At 38.7% G+C, this 19,297-nt stretch overlaps 4 protein-coding genes across 4 annotated transcripts; 3 read left to right on the top strand and 1 right to left on the bottom strand.

The window, feature by feature from the left end:
- Positions 1 to 654: 654 nt before the first annotated feature.
- LOC146234268 (olfactory receptor 6B1-like) lies at positions 655 to 1,593 on the bottom strand. Its single transcript, XM_084689332.1, has one exon. The coding sequence runs from the start codon at positions 1,591 to 1,593 to the stop codon at positions 655 to 657; it is 939 nt and encodes a 312-aa protein (XP_084545458.1).
- Positions 1,594 to 7,167: 5,574 nt separating this feature from the next.
- Positions 7,168 to 8,136, top strand: LOC146234267 (olfactory receptor 2K2-like). Its single transcript, XM_084689101.1, has one exon. It carries the CDS (start codon positions 7,168 to 7,170, stop codon positions 8,134 to 8,136), a length of 969 nt encoding a protein of 322 aa, XP_084545227.1.
- Positions 8,137 to 14,381: 6,245 nt separating this feature from the next.
- LOC146234266 (olfactory receptor 1D2-like) lies at positions 14,382 to 15,320 on the top strand. Its single transcript, XM_084688606.1, has one exon. The coding sequence runs from the start codon at positions 14,382 to 14,384 to the stop codon at positions 15,318 to 15,320; it is 939 nt and encodes a 312-aa protein (XP_084544732.1).
- Positions 15,321 to 15,921: 601 nt separating this feature from the next.
- Positions 15,922 to 16,887, top strand: LOC146234265 (olfactory receptor 1D2-like). The gene has a single exon (XM_084688490.1). It carries the CDS (start codon positions 15,949 to 15,951, stop codon positions 16,885 to 16,887), a length of 939 nt encoding a protein of 312 aa, XP_084544616.1. The 5' UTR covers positions 15,922 to 15,948.
- The last annotated feature ends 2,410 nt before the right edge of the window (positions 16,888 to 19,297 follow it).

Below are 19,297 nucleotides of genomic sequence, written 5' to 3'. Positions count from 1 at the left end.
AAAGACTGCGGCTTATGTGTTTTGATTCCTGCAAAGACTGCGGCTTGTATTTTTTTGAGTTACATTTTAATTTGTATTCTTATTTTTAATTTATTTTTATTACTTTTATCAGTTGTTTTATTGTTTTTATTGATTTTATGTAAAGCACATTGAGTTTCAATTCTCGTATGAAATGTGCTATATAAAGTCTTATTATTATTAAACCCACTTTTTTTTTTGTATTAAAAAAGAATAAGTACAAACATACATTGAGCTTCATGCTCAAAATACAATGAATAACACAAGAAAGATAAATATTTAAAGACAGATTTGTTTTCTTTTCTGTGCATAAACAATGAAAGAAGATCAGGCAGATTTGTGTGATGCTTTGCATCTGAAGTCTCAGGAAACCACAAGTTTTATTTAAAATAAAAAGCACAGTGTAACTGTTGTGGGGCTGGGCCAAGATAGAACTCAGTCTTATGTTTTTCAGAGCAAACCTTTGAAAACACTTTACTGACTACATACACCTGTCAACCCCAAAGTCAAAGCCACAGCTTGGCAAATTTGCAACCTCTAGAATATATTTTTTTTGTTGTATATTTTAATTTCTCGATGACCCACGTTTTACAGTACCTACTATTTATGCATATAAAAAATATACTCAACACACTATTATTTCCTTTTCAAACATCTACACAGTATTTTATTGCGAATTTTAGTTAGTGTCAGACCATAAATAAGGGGGTTGAATAATGGAGGACCTATTACAATTTCAACAGCCAAGAAGTTTTGAAGGCTCTGTGGCAAATTGTTTGAGCCATAACGCATATGCATAACATCAAAAAACCCAGCAATAGAAATGTTAAATAACGCAAATAAATGTGGTAAACAAGTACTCATGAACTTTCCTCTGTTTTCCAAGGACTTAAAACATGATCTGATCAACTGCATGTAAGAGCAAACTATGAAAATGGCAAGAAAAATATAAAACAATAATAATACATATGCAACTACATTAGTTGGTGTGGATGAAGTTACCCAACTGGTCGCATCACATGACAATTTAGCAACCAACCAGTTAGCACAGTAGAGTTTCTGTATGTGTGAGCCACACAACCTCAGTTGGGAAGTAAATATAATAGCACTAGCTGAAAGGCCAAAAGGAGCAATCCAGGAGAAACAGACTAACTGTGCCACTCGCTGCTTAGTCATAACAGAGTGATATTGCAGTGGTCTACATATTGCTACAAACCTGTCATAGGCCATCACAGCTAGCAGACAAATATCAATGCACAAAGAAGAGTATATGACAAAAGCCTGAAACAGACATGCTGCATAGGAGATGACCTGCAAACGAGACAGCATATCCATCAGAAATTTGGGGTAAAATCCTGCAGTACCAAAAAGTCCATTAATGCACAAATTACAAAGAAAGATATACATCGGCACATGAAAGATTCTGTTAAAGATGATCGTCATGATGACCGTAACATTAACGAGCACAATGACACAGTAACACAATAAAGTGACAGAGAAGACAGGGACCCTGTAGTCAGTTATGTCTCCAAACCCAGACAGAGTGAACACTGTTACTACTGACATATTTACCATTTTGCAAAAATAATAAGATTAAATTGAGACCAAGCTATCTAAAATGAAATGGAAAAAGTATCTTTCATTCACTATCCTTACTGAAGGTTTGAGGTCTTAATAATAAAGTATGATACCCAGTTAATATTAAACCTAACCTCACCATTTTCTTAATTTATTCTCTCCTCAGATGCATATTCAAATTTGAAAATGTGATGTGTCCAATCAGGGGTGAGTAGTCAAGTGGAAACAGTGTTGTGGATTTAGATAGTGTGTTTACGAGATCAACAATGATGTGCTATGCTGATATGACTGTTTTGCTTTGTCTGTTTCTTAACAGACTGTAGATGCATGTTCTGGTGTTTTAAAACAAATGTTTCCCCAAACATTCTTTAACTTCGCAAGATAACTAAGTCATTGAAAATTATGTAAATGTTATTCAAAAGTACAATCAAATCAACATTTATTTGCATAGCCCTTTTTACAAGTAATGTCTCAGAGGGCTTCACATACGCCTACAGAACTGCCCCTCATCCAACCTAAACCCTCAAGATCAATATAGCGATATTCAAATATGTATGATATGTATGATTTACTACATTTATAATAAAATATGAAGAGACCATTTTCTGAGATTACAACTTTAAAAACAGGCACAGCTGGATCATCCAGAGACTCCAAGATACGCTGTCAGTCTGTTGCTGTCAGTCAGCACCACCGTCATCTCTCGCACATTTATGACCACTCTTACAGACAGGGCAGTCTATTTATGACCAATCTTACAGTTACTTATAGTTGGTCACAGATACATAATGCATTTCTCACTCGGTTGATCAATTGTCACAGAATTTACATTGCCAGTACTTTTCCTATGGTTTCCCCCTTCCAGGGCCTTTGTGAAACCTGAAACACAGCTGCACAGGGCTACTGAGTTTAAGGACATAAATCTGTCTTCTGATGTCTGGTGCTTATAGTTCTCAATATCTGGGCTTTGTAGTCCTTCATGGGAGAGGCCTACACACATACCTTTCTCTCCCACTCAAACCCTATTTATCCAGACTTCCAAATTTTGGGCTTTATATCTTCACGTTTTGGTGGTAATACTAGTCAGTCAACAGCTTTGCATCTGGTTTTCAGTAATATAGCTTACAAAAGTAATAAAGGTGATTAAGAGGTTCATCTTCAATCATATAATCCATAATCATTTCTCCATCTTCATAATTACAGCAGTGTGATGTTTTTTCCACAACAATGATCACTCTTACAGACAGGACATACTATTTATGACCCCTTTTATAGACAGGGCAGTCTATTTATGACCACTCTTACAGACAGGACATACTTTTTAGGACCACTCTTACAGACAGGGCAGTCTATTTATGACCAATCTTATAGACAGGACAGTCTATATAGGACCACTCTTACAGACAGGGAAGTCTATTTATGACCACTCTTACAGACAGGATAGTCTATTTATGACCACTTTTACAGACAGGGCAGTCTATTTATGACCACTCTTACATACAGGGCAGTGTATTTATGATCACGCTTACAGACAGGACAGTCTATTGAAAGACCAAGAACTCACTCACACTCTGATATTGCTCCAAGTATGACACAGGATGCACATGGATGCTTCTTTCTTGTTGCCTCCACTACTCCAGCCTCAACCTTTGGTTCTGTTTTGCTATCTGCAGGGGGATGGACAGTGCAGCTCTCTGCAGGCCCGTCATCAGGGGGGGGTCAAAGGGTACAGATATCCTCAGGCCAGGCTCAGGTGGGGCCCATGTTAAGTAAAGTAGCCTGCCCCAAACCCGAAACCAAGTCTTTTATTGTTTTTGAGAGGCACATGCATGTTCCCACTGTTTACATGCAACAAACAAGGTGATTTAATGGTTGGAAAGTTTACTTTGACACAAATGTACAGATAATCTACAGATACATTTTCATCAAACTGTCACCTAAGACAATATTGGGAGAATGTGCTAACTCATACAGTGCATGTAGGTTAAATGCCCTACAGACCGACTGTGTGATTGTCTGAGTAATTCAAATAAATTGCAAACTGACTTAACTATTGTACTGGCTCCGAACAAACAGTGGAAATAACAAATGTTATGTGAACATGAGAGGGGTTGTGGTGAGTTGGGGCCTTTGTCTTCTTGTTGATGATTTTGAGGTACCTAACTGGCCTCAACAGGACCATTCTCCCTACTGTCAGTATTATGTGAATAGCAAGAGGTGAAGGAGGGATGAATATGAAGAGCTTCTGACAGTCCCCCACCAAACACACACACACACACTCCACATATTCAACAATCACATACTACATTTTGCTCATTACCTCAACACTGAGGGCCTCATTTACTAACAGGATTGCGCCCATTTTAGGCGTGAAATAGCGGGTAAAGACATAACAGCGTATTTACAAAGGGAGCGCAATTGAGTAAAAACGCAGATTACCGCTGATGGGAGGGTATAAGGGAAAGTGGGTGTGTATATTTCTAGCTCCGATTCGCTGAACTATTTTGTTTATTTTCTTTGAATCACCCATGGTGGCAGTAACATGCAGAAGATACTATTTCAATTGTGATCACCAGTGACGACACAGCTGGTTCATTTAAGGGAGCAGCTTAACCTGACTTCTTGGCTTTCTGTTTCATTGTTGACCAAAAGCAGTGGTGCAAACTCATGTGGTTGAGTAAATTCAGGGTTCTACTGGGAAAGTGATATTAGAAGGTATAACAAGCAGATTGGTTTGTTCTGGATATCAATTTATATTACGTTACATTGACATTTCTTCTCAAAGTTTATCAACATTCATACAGTATTCCACAGTACCATTTATTAATTGCCAGCTGTAATTCCATGGGCCCTCATTATATTATTTTCCAATGCATCTTTTCAGAATGATGACCTGTAAAGTTGCACTGTAGTGGTGCTCCTGTAGGACCATGCTGCACATGACCTTTCTTACTGGTCTTGGGGGAGGTCAGAATCACGAGGGCCAGCATGGGTCTCTCTGGGTCTATTGGCAGTTGGCAACAAAGGGACAGCTTGTTTTGTCTTGTTGCCATTTGGTCTCACAGGTCTGTAGGGTTCAAATTGCCATCCAGGGATTGAGGACTAATGATCTGAGGAACAAATAAGCATGTTTACGCTTTCATAGTTCACACGCTGGGGGTATTGCATAAGATGACAGTTATTTGAACAGTTATTTGAACATTTTTGTTTACAACAAAAATAAGTTCACACATTCTACAGTTATTCAACTAATTTGCAACCATGACATCCCCTTTCATGGATACTCATATTTATTTTATAGCTGGGTATATTCCTTTTTTATTTGTGTTACGAGAGAAAGTCTGAGCAGGATGCAATGCATATATGCATTTTCAATCAAACCTTTCAAATCATTACGGAAATACATTTGTTATTGCTTTTCTTAAATTACCATTAGCACCTGGGAATACTGTCATTATATGTGAAGAGTTGTTTATGTTGTTTTCCCTGGAACAAAGATAATATGTTTTGAAGGAAATCCTTATTAGCTAATGACCTTCCAAGGGCCACCATTATCAGGAAGCTCCAGCCAGGCCAGCTCCCGGAGGCCTGAGCTTTCAGGCTGGAGGTTGGTCAAACAGGGACCTAGACCACAGCAGAAGTGGTCATTAAGGATAAGGGAACTTAATGACACTCATTACTGTAAAGTTGCATCACTTTGGGGAAAATGTCTGTCATGTCCTGTTTTCATTAGCTTGATGACCCATGAACTTAATCTTTATATATTTTTTATTGTATCTGTTCATTTTGGTGTAATATTACAAATATTTTTTAACTGGTTTCCCAAAACAGTTTAAGTTACAAAAAGCATTTTCAACCTTGTATCTCTTTTACAGGATCTGTATTATTTGCCTTGCTGCCTTTCTTGTTCTATAGCTCATGTCTGCATGTCAAATGCATTTTCAAACCTACAAAGTTAACAACAGCATTAAGTAATGTTCAATCAAGCAGGACAAGTCCAGATTTACATTTACCTTTAGCAGACACTCTTATCCAGAGCGCCTTACAGTAAGTACAGGGTGAAGTGCCTTGCCCAAGGACATAACGTAATTTTGCATGGCGGGGAATCGATCTGGCAACCTTCTGACGACCAGACCAACTCCCTCACCGCTCAGCCATCTAACTTTATATACTCTAATGTGATTACGTGATTATTTATCGATAATAACGTAAAATTACATTAATTTAGCAGATGCCTTTATACAAAGTGATGTACAAGGGAAAATTTGAACCTACAACCTCTTCATTTGCAGTCATACCAATAAAAAATACTTTGACACTCCTTCTGTTCTGTGTTCAGCGCAATTTCAACCACATGGGTTCAAATGGCATATCTGGGCTTGCTTGTTTAATGATGGTAATATTTAGAGCTGGTTCTAAGTTTCTGTAACAGTGTGGGAGTTGTAGTCTTCAACCAATTTTCCAAGTTAAGAACAGCACTGGAACTCAGCAAAGTTTGATGCAAAGTGTTTTATTGGAATTCAAACAAAGATTCCCAATAGAACGTGAGCAAGATCCTGGGATAAGACTAAAATTCTTCTCCGGACATTTATCTTATATATTTTCTCCCTATATAACATATATAATTGTATTACTAATATTTGTTCGTCCCAGATGCATTATGCATTCTTACACAATTGGTCCCTTGTCCTGGGGTTTCAGATTGCAGGTGCTTTTTTGCATAGACAATTCTCCAATTTTTAGGGATGCTGACCATGAACAGCCAGTTGCACTAGGTTTCTGTAAATATGCCTCCTGAGATAGCTGGGCCTTCTTGTTTTCTACGGAAGAAGCATATACACATAGTCTTCTCTTGCACTCAGCCCCTAATTATCCAGATCTTCACATTTTGGGCTTAATATCTTCTACGTTTTAGTGGCAATAATAATCGGTCAACAGCTTTGCATCTGGTTTTCAGTAATATAGCATATGCTTAAAAAGGGTGGTTAAGAGTGTCATTTTCAAGCATTAAATCCATAATCATTACCCATCTTTCTAATTTCAACAGTGTGAGGTTTTTTCCACAACAGAGTCAGAGATATTAGTTCAAGGACAACTATGGGCTTTATGTTTTTTTGCAGTTGTTGGGGGGAATTAGATGCAAAGTTAATTTACTTGTGGTTCCTTTACCACATTGCAGAGACTTTCAAATCATGAATGTCTTTTTGTTATCAGACAGCTTTTCTCCAACCAGTTGAATATTTCAGTGGTCATGTGTTCTCACCAACCACACAAATTCTGTTCACTCATAGGTCATCTTGAATTCCCATGACAACAAGCTGAGGTGTTTATGCAATCACAGACTATAAACAGACTGTACACAGGAGTGAAGAACAGTAGCAGAAACTACACAGCACACTCCAGCATCTGACTGAACTCGGTACTATCTAGTAGGCAGTAGGTATGTTCAGCATAGGCTTTCCTGACTTAGACTACTGGTAAGATGACCTGTTTGTTTGTCTCAGATTTAATATAAAGTTACGCATAGTATTGGGGTCTAATGAAAAAAATACGATTACACAATTACATTAGATGAATACTTTTCCTTGGAGTTTATGGTTTATAATGGACAATGAATCCCTCGTTTTTGTATTCACTCATTCGGGGTTGGAAGGGATTATGCACTATAGAGGCACCCTCTTCTCATTCACTTTACTGTGTTACTGTGTGATTCTTTTGATAAATATTGCTCTAATTTTGACCATCATCTTAGATAAAAACCTCCATGAGCCCATGTACATATTCCTGTGCAATTTGTGCATCAGTGGACTTTATGGAACTGCAGGATTTTACCCCAAGTTCCTGTTGGATCTATTGTCTTATGCTCACGTTAGTTCTTATGCAGGATGTCTGATTCAAGCATTTGTATTATATTCATATGCGTGTTGTGATTTTTCTATTCTATCAGTGATGGCATATGACAGGTATGTAGCAATATGTAGGCCACTGCAGTATCACTCTGTCATGACTAAGCAGCGTGTCACTCAGTTAGTCTCTTTCTCTTGGTTTGTTCCTTTGTTTCTTTTGTTTATTGGTACAACATTTACCTTCAGATTAAGGTTATGTGGTTCACACATACCTAAACTTTATTGTGCTAACTTCTTGATCACTCAATTGTCATGCTCTGCTACCAATTGGATTACATCATCAACACCAAGTAATGCCACTGCTCTTGTGACAATAGCAATTTATTTTGTCCATGCTGTTTTCATAGTGTGTACCTATGTGTATCTGGTCAGATCGTGTTTGAGGTCTTTAGAGGACAGGGGGAAGTTTATGCAGACCTGTGTGCCACATTTACTGTCATTGATTCATGTCATAGTTGCTTTGCTTTTTGATGTAATGCACATGCGTTATGGCTCAAGTGATTTACCACAAAGTCTAAAGAATTTCTTGGCCATGGAGTTTTTAATAGTTCCTCCACTGCTTAACCCCTTAATTTATGGTCTTAAACTGACTAAAATTAGAAATAGAATACTGAGTTTATGTATGCAAAAATAAATGGTAAAATATTCAACAAAGAAATGGCTCGATTGACTTTTTCAAGATTTCCCTACATAACACATACATCTATTTAGGAAAATGTACAACCAATTTATAAGAATGGACTATCGAAAGTTGAATGAATTAATGAATTAAAAGTAATGACCAGATGGACCTAACCAGGTAAGTGTTATTAATTAATGTTATTTTTTCAAGTAGTCCCTGAAACTCTTTCATGTATGCAGTTAAACTGAATCTTATCAACAATTAAGATTGCTGAACAGACTACATATGAAGATTTCCCAACTCAAACAACTTTTTTAATGATGGTTGATACCTGTACTTGACAATGTAATTGTTCTGTGTATATGTAATAAGCCACACACCACAGGGTAGACCCAAGGGCAGAGTTTGTTCAATAAATGTCACAATACAGTCCTGAAGTCGTCAACAGGCAAACAGGTTAATAGAGGTAATCCAAAGGGCAGAGTCAAGGTACAGACAATGGGTCATAGGCAGGCAAACAAGGCAATAAGGATAACACAGGAGAAGAGTCAAACCATACAAAAACTAAACATTTTACAACAAGAAGCTTAAAGTTTCATTCATCACATTTCTGTCATGCTGCTGCTACTTAAAATAATCAGTTTTTTTGTTTTCAGCGCCGCAGGTTGAACTGAAAGATATCCTTTCGTTTCAGGCTAGTATTAGTATTCTAAAAACCTCATTAAAATGGATTGAGGAATGATGAGAGTATTCATGGCGGGAGGAGAACTGCATTGGTACAGTCTGCTGGTCCACTGAGAAGTGTGCTTTATAACAAAAGCAGCAGCTTTTTACAACAGATCAGAGATCTTCTGAGATAAGATAATCCTTTAGATAATCCTATCAGTCCCACAATGGGGAAATTCGCAAACTTGAAATTCGAGATGTGACTAAAGACACAAAGGCAACCGGCACAAAATCCACTCCCAGAGCATTTGTTCATATAGGATTGCAGAATTTCACAGGCACCCAGTGTGTCTGTAGAACAGGATTGTAGGTCATTCGGACACCCACAAATGGCGATTGTGAAAGCCCTCATCCTTCAGGGCAACCGTCACACAGGCAATGGAGCTTTAGCCTAAGAGTGTGCAACGGTTCAACAATCCATTAGTCAAGGTGAACTGTGGGTCGAGATCAGAGATTAAAGGTGCGCAAAGTTGTTAAACCAGGTCCATTTGAACAGCCAAGCTACATCAGTGAAACAACTGTCCACCTGTTGGTCCTGCCTCCATGGTGAGTAGGTGATTAAACCTCAGGGATGAAGGGAGAGAGGGCACCCACAAGGTCAACACCAACATGGTTGAAACGGCTTGCAGGCACTTAGAGCCGTGCCCTGACATGGTACTGGATCTTCGCCCTTTCACAAATTAACATTCATCCATGACTGAATGACAGCAAATCCTGACAGAAACCTTCAGGTGTGAGGCGTCCCTGCTGGCTCACCAGGCTAATGCGCATCATGTAGGCTGAGACCTCATAGTGTGACCTCTTGTGCACGGGTCCAGCTGGTGACCAGAGAAGTGACCGTCTTTTGGTTATGCATAGGAAAGACAGATGGTCCTGAGACGGTTTGGTTGGTGTGCCAGGTATTTTCAGCCATGAAACAGTGAGGTCCCATTTACCCCTTTTCCACCAACGTAGTTTGAGTGCTAGTTCGGAGCTGGTCCCTAATCGCAAACCATTTTATTAATCTGTTTGTCACAGAAAGCGATGAACCACTGAACCACTCATCAGAGCAATACACAGCATTTCAACACAGTGTGGTTCAAGCACTTAGTGGAGCTCAACTAAAGTTACACTGTGTATGCCATAGTGCAGCTCAACATTATGTACCTATAGTGGCACCTGTTAAGTATGACTGCGAATGTGCAGTTAGGGGCGGGAAGTTTTGTATAATGGAACAATGCCACCCAGGTAAAAAAAAAAATGCTAAGTATACTAAATCTTAGCATACTTGAGTATACTTGAAGAGTGATTAATCATCAGTATACTTCAAGTTATTGAATGATTAGTTCATTTGAAGTGTGCTATTTTGGAACAACTTATTTTGTACTTAATATATTTAAGTTGTAATTAAATTGTACTAAAGCACAATTTAAAGTATATTAAGTGCACTTTTACGTGCTAAAGTGGAACGACTTCAAGTATACTTGGTACACTTTAAGTATATGGACATAGCCGTATACTTAAAGTACATATGCAGAAATTATTTGTTTGTGTTTGATTTTGTGAAGGTGTGAATCAACCACAACCCCCCCCCCCCCCCCCACGAACCCCTTGTGAAGGTGGAAGGTGCTATCTTATGTGTAACTGACAATCACTCACTGCTTGATGCTGTTAAGTCCACCAAATCAGTTACTGAGAAGAGACTGCGTCTTGAGATCAGCAACGTCAAAGAACTCATTCAATCTGGAACCATTCAAAACATCATGTGGTCAGCTTCCAAAGAACAGCTTGCTGACTGCTTGACAAAGAAAGGAACATCAGCACTTGTCCTGTTGAGGGCTCTCAAGGAAGGTGTATGGCAACTTAAAGAATGACAGGACAGGATAACAAATCAAAGAGATTGATGTGATATCAGAAAAATGTCTTTTGTTTAGTGAACTAAGTTGTAAACTGAGTTGTTTAATGTTTTCCTTAAGAAAAACGGGGAATTTGTTAAGTATGACTGCAAATGTGCAGTTAGGGGCGGGAAGTTTTGTATAATGGAACAATGTCAGTGAAGCATGTGCTCAAGTAAAGCGATACTCAACGTTGTCGTCTGTTTGAGTTAACAGCACCTCCACATGGCGGAAAGGGATCAATCACAAAATTGGAGGCAAATTATTTTTGGGGGGGGATCTTGAAGCGCTTATCAAAACAACATCAAAAGTGGTACTGTACGCTCTTGGATTCTTAAATGGACTCCTACAAAATTACATTTGATGCACTAAAATCCCACTAAAACTTGCACAGATAAACAAACACACACACACAGATTATCAATCACATTATTGCAAGGCCGTAGCCATGGAGTCAACATTGCAGGGGTCCGAAATCTGCTGGGGAGTCTGAGGGTCCCCCCCTGAAAACTTCTTACGTTTAGTTATGAATATGAAAACAATTTTTATGATCATTTGACATTGTGTGTGGAGTGTCGTAGCATTGCACTTTTATATTTTATTTATATTTTTATATCAATATATTGGGGGGACATTTTGACCAGATTTGAATATCTGGGGGGTATGTGTCCATTATGTTATGTTGTGTTTTGTGCTAATGCTGCGGTGTTCTCGGCTAATGCTGCAGTGTTCTCGGCTAATGCTGTTGTGTGCTAGGCTTATGCTGGTGTGTTCTCGGCTGATGTTGGTGGTGTGAACCAATGCTGTTGTGTTGTAAGTAGTAGATTGTTTTTTGAAATGTAGCTGTTTTATAAATGTTTGGTTTTTGTTAATGTCATTGTGTTGTGTGTTAATGTTGTTGTGTTTTCAAATTTTGTTTGCTTCGCTAATGTTGCTGTGGTGTGCACCCGTGGGCCACAATACATATCACTTCAGGAAATCACTTATCACAGATACTACAGATAAATGTTATTTACATTTGATTTACTGAGACGTAAACTTATCTGTTCTCTAAAACAATTGAACGTGCTGTATCTAACCAACTGTCTAACTTTCTCTCTCAGAACAACCTGCTTGACCCCAACCAATCGGGCTTCAAGACCGGCCACTCCACAGAGACTGCCCTCCAGTCTGCCAGAGCGACTTTGAGGTCATCCGTCATCATTCTGCTGGACCTTTCTGCAGCGTTTGATACGGTTAACCACCAAATCCTGCTCTACAGACTTTCTGAGATGGGCATCACTGGCACTGCACTCCAGTGGATCTCATCCTACCTGTCGGGATTTCCTACCAGGTCTCCTGGGGAGGCAAACTGTCAGGCCCTCGCCAGCTCGACACTGGTGTCCCACAGGGCTCCGTCCTTGGACCCCTCCTCTTCTCTCTGTACCCCACCTCACTTGGACCAATCATCACCTCCCATGGCTTCTCCTACCACTGCTACGCTGACGACACACAGCTGTACCTGTCGTTCCTCCCGACTGATCCGTGGATCTCACCTAGGATTGAGGCCTACCTCGCAGACATCTCCGCCTGGATGACCGAGCACCACCTCCAGCTGAACCTCACCAAAACAGAACTTCTCATCATGCCGGCCAAATCCTCCATCTCCCATGACCTCTCAATCACCCTGGGATCTGCGACGGTGACCCCCTCATCCTCTGCCAGGAACCTTGGGATTACCATGGATGACGAGCTCTTCCTCACGACCCACATTGCTGCGGTCTCCCGGTCGTATAGAGTCACCCTCTACAACATCCGGAAGATCAGGAGATACCTGTCTGAACACTCCACCCAGCTGCTTTTCCAAGAACTTGTCCTCTCCAAGTTGGACTACTGCAACTCGCTGCTCGCCGGTCTCCCAGCATGCGCAACCCGCCCTCTTCAGAGGATTCAGAACGCAGTGGCCCACCTGGTGTACAATCTACCCAGACGCTCCCACGTTACCCTGCTCCTCATCTCCCTCCACTGGCTACCCATCACGGGCCGCATCAGATTCAAGACCCTGGTACTGACTTTCCAAGGAGTGAACAGGACTGCACACGACTACATCAAGTCTCTCCTACAGCCTTACACCCCCACCCGCCACCTACGGTCTTCTTCAGACAACCGCCTGGTGGTCCCACCGCTCAAGACCGCCCGGTCCCAACACAAGCTCTTCTCCTGCCTGGCCCCCCAGTGGTGGAATCAACTCCCCACCTCCAACAGAGACACAGACTGTCTCTCCACCTTCAAGAGAAGGCTCAATACGCACTTGTTCCTGGAGTACAACGGTACTTAGGAATGGTTTGCTGAACCCAATGTTAGTTTCCTCAAGGATCACAATGACTCTTGCTTAGAGACTGTTGCTCTTGTTGGTTAGTGGTAGCTGATTTAAACTGTTGTATTCTATTTTAGTTAATCTTATTTTTATTTTATTTTACTGTTGCTTGCTTTTCTACAGGTACACTTGCACTTAGAGATTCATGTTGTTTAATTGTAACTTGCTTAACTACATGCTCTTATGGTTTTTCCCTTTGGCACTTACTTGTTGGTTGTTCACAATGTGTGCTTCTTGTTTTGGCTACCCGCAATGCTTTGGGGCTATATTATTGTTATTATCAGTGACCTATGCACTTTGTAAAGCTCACTCTTGGAAGTCGCTTTGGAAAAAAGCGTCTGCTAAATTAATAAATGTAAATGTTGGAGCCATAATTAACTTTAAATCGATTTGTATTGTATTGTAATATATAAATATTTGTCCACAAAAATATGTTTCCTTTATTGCATCGCAACACCATTGAATGCATAACTAATTACATTTTAGTTTTCATTCTTATCCTGGATATCTGCTTGCTCTATTGTGGAATGGGAGTTATTAACCTTTAATTTAAACCTTAGAAACCTTTATCAACCTATTTTTGAGATGAGACAGTATATGCATTTTTGTTTCTTGGCCATGGAGTTTCTTGTAGTTCCTCCACTGCTAAGCCCCATAATGTACTGAAATTAGAAATAGAAAACAATTGTGAAATATTTTTTTTTAACTAAGATTTCCCCACATAATACATACATCTATTTAGGAACATGTAAAACCAATATAAAAGTAAAGAATAGTGAATGTTGCTGCATTTAAAGTAATGGCCTGATGCACCTAACCAAGTAAGTGTGCTATGTTTAGTTTTTTTACAGTTGTTTGATGGTGATTAGATACCAAAGTAAATGAGTTGTGGTTATTTTACCATAGCGCAGAGACCATTAATTCATAAATGTATTTTTGTTATCTGACGGCATTATTTTTTCTCCAACCAGTTGAATATCTCAGTGGTGATGTCTTCTCACCAACCACAAAAGTTCTGTTCACTCATAGGCCTTGAATTCCCAGGACAACTGAGGTGTTGATGCGATTACAGACTATAAACAGACTGTACACAGGAGCAAAGAACAGTAGAGGGAACTACGCAGCACACCCCAGCATCTGACTGAACTCGGTACTATCTAGTAGGCAGTAGGTATGTTCAGCATAGGCCTTCCTGAACTTCTAAATAACTTTTTTGCTTGTCTACTGCTTGGGTTGGGTGGTATATAGTCTAACTGTGTCCGATGAAAAAAATACTATTTGAATGCCATTTATTAATCACAATGAACAATGACTCCATTATCCTTGTGTTCACCCTTTCTGGGTTGGAAGGATTAATGGACTATCGAAGCACACTCTTCTCTCTCACTTTACTGTGGTACTGTATGATAATTATGGTAAATGTTGTTCTCATTGTTACTATAATCATGGACAGGAACCTCCATGAGCCCATGTACATCCTCCTGTGCAATCTGTGTATAAATGGGCTTTATGGGACTGCAGGATTCTACCCCAAGTTCCTGCTGGATTTACTGTCTTACTCTCATGTCATCTCTTATGCAGGATGTCTGGTTCAAAATTTTATCATTTATTCATATGCTTGTAGGGATTTTTCTATTCTATCAGTGATGGCATATGACAGGTACGTAGCAATATGTAAGCCACTGCAGTATCACTCTGTCATGACAAAGCAGCGTGTAACTCAGTTAGTCTCTTTCTCCTGGTTTGTTCCTTTGTTTCTTATTTCTATGGGTACAATATTTACTTCCAGACTTAGGTTGTGTGGCTCACACATACAAAAACTCTACTGTGCCAATGGGTTGATTGCTCAACTGTCATGTTCTCCGACCAGTTGGATTACATCAACAACACCAAGTAATTCAACTGCTCTTCTAATAACAGTGACTTATTTCCTCCATGTTGTTTTCATAGTGTGTACCTATGTGTATCTGGTAAGATCATGTTTGAGGTCTTTAGTGGATAGGGGAAAGTTTATGCAGACCTGTGTTCCACATTTAATATCATTGTTCCACGTCACAGTTGCTTTGCTTTTTGATGTATTGCACACACGACTTAATGGCACAAGTGATTTACCTCAAAACCTTAAGAATTTCTTGGCTATAGAGTTTCTTGTATTTCCTCCACTGCTCAACCCCCTGATTTATGGTCTTCAGCTTTCAAAAATTAGAAATAGAATACTGAGTTTATGTGTGCAAAAATAAATTGTGAAATATTCCAAAAAGTAATGGCTCAATTGATTTTTTCGAGATTTCCCTACATACACATACATCTATTTGGGAAAATTTACAACCGATTCATAAGAAGAGAATATTAAAGTTGATGTGCATATGGCCTCTATGTTTAGTTTTTTTAAAATATTTGATTGTGATTAAATCAAGTTATTTGAGTTGTGGTTATTTTACCACAGTGCAAAGACCAATACAATTCATGAATGTTTTTTTGTTATCAGACAGCATGATTTTTTCTCCAACCAGTTGAATATTTTTGTGGTGATGTCACCAACCACACAAGTTCAATTCACTCATAGGTCTTGAATTCCCAGCACAACTAACTGAGGCGTTAATGCAATTACAGACTATAAACAGACTGTACACAGGAGCAAAGAACAGTAGAGGGAACTACGCAGCACACCCCAGCATCTGACTGAACTGGGTACTATCTAGTAGGCAGTAGGTATAGGCCTTCCTGATATAGACTACTGATAAGATGACCTGTTTGTTTATCTCAGTTTTCGTATAAAGTTAAGTATAGTATTGGAATCTCAAAAAGAAAATATGATGACGCAATTACATTAAGATTAATACTTTTCCTTACAGTTGAGTGTTTATAATGGACAATGAATCCTTTGTTTTTGTGTTCACTCATTCTGGGTTGGAAGGGACTATGCACTATAGAGGCACCCTCTTCACTCTCACTTTACTGTGTTACTGTATGATTCTTCTGGTAAATATTGCTCTCATTCTGACCATCATCTTAGATGAAAACCTCCATGAGCCCATGTACATATTCCTGTGCAATTTGTGCATCAGTGGACTTTATGGAACTGCAGGATTTTACCCCAAGTTCCTGTTGGATCTATTGTCTTATGCTCATGTTAGTTCTTATGCAGGATGTCTGATTCAAGCATTTGTATTATATTCATATGCGTGTTGTGATTTTTCTATTCTATCAGTGATGGCATATGACAGGTATGTAGCAATATGTAGGCCACTGCAGTATCACTCTGTCATGACTAAGCAGCGTGTCACTCAGTTAGTCTCTTTCTCCTGGTTTGTTCCTTTGTTTCTTATGGTTATTTGTTCGCTATTTATTTACAGATTAAGGTTATGTAGTTCACACATACCTAAACTGTACTGTGCTAACTTCTTGATTGCCCAACTGTCATGCCCTGCTACTAGTTGGCTTACATCAATAGCACCAAGTAATTCAACTGCTCTTCTAATGACAGTGATTTATTTACTTCATTCTGTTTTCATAGTGTGTACCTATGTGTATCTGGTCAGATCGTGTTTGAGGTCTTTAGAGGACAGGGGGAAGTTTATGCAGACCTGTGTGCCACATTTACTGTCATTGATTCATGTCATAGTTGCTTTGCTTTTTGATATAATGTACATGCGTTATGGCTCAAGGGATTTACCACAAAGTCTTCAGAATTTTTTGGCTATGGAGTTTTTAATAGTTCCTCCACTTCTCAACCCCTTAATTTATGGTCTTAAACTGACTAAAATTCGAAATAGAATACTGGGTTTATGCAAAAAGAAACCGTGAAAATGTTACCTATTGGACTGATTCTACAACATTTTTATTTAAAAAGCTGCTCACAAGAAGGAGGTTTACAAAACTATGTAGATAGTTTTGATGTAGATAGTTTTGATGCACAACACAGACTACTTTATGTATTTTTTTTATGAATCCCTCCTTACTGTTTTGGTATACAGCTTGTGCATAGCCTCTGAAATAGTGTTGATACAATTACATATTGTTGTAAAAGATATATAATGAGAACTCTAACCTTATAAAATGAGGTGCATTTGCAATTAGGTTTGTAAAACATCAAACAGCCTAGTTATTGACTACATTTACATTTAGTCATTTAGCAGATGTTTTTATCCAGAGCGACTTACAGTAAGTACAGGGACATTCCCCCGAGGCAAGTAGGGTGAAGTGCCTTGCCCGAGGACACAACGTCATTTTGCATGGCCGGGAATCGATCTGGCAACCTTCAGATTAATAGCCCAATACCCTAACCGCTCAGCCATCTGATTCTCCAAACTAAAAACATTTCTGCAGTATAATTTTAACTTGACCTTTAACAGACATCAAGTTGTTTTTAAGATTGAGATGATAAACTCATTATCATGTTTGGAGACAGATTATATTCATGCACATCAAGACATTTTAATGAAATATTATCCAAATATTAATCTGACATCTGATGGTATTGACATATTAGCTTTTTTTCCACAAAAAAAATTCAGTTCATGTAGAAACCAATTAGTTATTTCTGTTGATGCTAGATTCTAATAGAAATAACTTTAGGAGAATGAAATGATCTAAATATTTCAAATAATTGTGAATATTAATGTTAAGGTTTAAAATATTATACAACTGTAAACTTTACAGAGCCTGTCTGTCATTGTTGCACTCTGCAGAGGTGGATTGTGGCAAGGAGTCCTTCAGAGTGATAGCTGACACTGATATTGCATGATTTTATTAAATTTGAATGAATGTCTGACGTTGCTGACAGAAGGTTAGGACACAACTTTGAAATCAATACACTATGGATGTTTATTTGAATGTCGTTTATTGGACACTTTATTCAAATGTGAAATCAATGTGCAAAGTGATAAAGTAATGCTCAATTCCGTTTGAATTGTTTTGAATAAAAATTCTAATAAAAGCTTAATCAATTGCATTTCATAATGCCAAGGTTTTTTCCGACTCTTTATTCAAGCTAGTGCACAGTGTCAGTGATGCAGTTTGTAATTAAGATATATGTATATATTATCACAAAATAAGTCATTTAAGGTTAACCTTCCCTTTAAAATAGTCTATAGCTTAATCATATGTAATGACCATGTAACCCCCCCCCCCACACACACATGAATCAACATTTTAATAAAAGCTCAATCAATTGCATTTCATAATGCCAAGGTTTGTTGACTCTTTATTCAAGCTAGTGCACATTGCCTGTGATGCAGTCTGTGATTAAGAGGTTGATGAGACACACACAGAATCCTGGATGTATAGATAGTACACAGTCCCCATGATGAAGTAGGAGACACCCAACACAGATTCTAGGCGTTAAATGTGCATACGCCTAAAAATGGGCACCACAACATGCTTGCAGGCTTTTCTACACAGAGTTTCAGATTTATGAAAAAAACACTTGGTGTGAGAATCTGCGTAAGAACGATGTCCAACTACTGACACAAAAAAGTAAAGTATTTTGAAAAAAGGGTATGTGGATGATTGATATGCTTGTGCGAATACAATATAAGGTTATTAATGAGTTTCAATTTTAACTTTTTTCATAATTCATTAAATTATTTTAATAATGATAACTGGACTGGGGTAACTGCCCACCCCCTTAAGAACAATGTTTAACTACTGACACAAAAAAGCAACATTTGGAGAAAAAAAGTGTACGTGTATGTTAAGGTGAATAAACCTTAATAAATAAAGGTTTCACTGGATATAAATTATATATTTTTGAAGTTCATGAAATGTTTTCAGAAAAGGTTTTGGTCTTAGTTTTTTGATACTTGAGTAGAATCTATGCATTCAAACCTTCAACGTAATAAATGGACGGCATGACAGCTCCCCTGACGTGAAGCCAACACATCTTGATCGCCCTCTGGTGGCTGGCTGCAGTATAGGTCATAACCCTTCATGTTTGAGGACGGACATGAGCCCCCCCAAAAAAAAAGTGCATGTAATTTTTTTTCTTCCAAAGATGATTTCTGTCATTTTAGGTAGTTATTATCACATTGATGTCTGTTCAAGTGCTCATTTGTTATTTTATGATATAAAAATGGGTTAGTGTGTGCTTGCCATTGGGTTGGGCGAGTGTATGAGTAGGACCTCAATACCGCTCCACCACCCAATCACTACTGCGCAGACTCTGGCTCCAAATGCCATCACAAGCGCAAGATGGCAGCACCCATATCCGGAATAT

The sequence above is a fragment of the Hypomesus nipponensis genome, chromosome 23 (genome assembly GCF_054491055.1).
Source record: "Hypomesus nipponensis isolate SF chromosome 23, ASM5449105v1, whole genome shotgun sequence".
Classification (NCBI taxonomy): domain Eukaryota; kingdom Metazoa; phylum Chordata; class Actinopteri; order Osmeriformes; family Osmeridae; genus Hypomesus; species Hypomesus nipponensis.
Note: the sequence above shows the minus strand (reverse complement) of the source record. Positions and strands in the feature narration are given on the sequence as shown.

Bases quoted from the DNA above. Each gene is read 5' to 3' on its own strand.
- LOC146234268 (XM_084689332.1), bottom strand. From the start codon at position 1,593: ATGGTAAATATGTCAGTAGTAACAGTGTTCACTCTGTCTGGGTTTGGA.
- LOC146234267 (XM_084689101.1), top strand. From the start codon at position 7,168: ATGAATACTTTTCCTTGGAGTTTATGGTTTATAATGGACAATGAATCC.
- LOC146234265 (XM_084688490.1), top strand. From the start codon at position 15,949: ATGGACAATGAATCCTTTGTTTTTGTGTTCACTCATTCTGGGTTGGAA.
- LOC146234266 (XM_084688606.1), top strand. From the start codon at position 14,382: ATGAACAATGACTCCATTATCCTTGTGTTCACCCTTTCTGGGTTGGAA.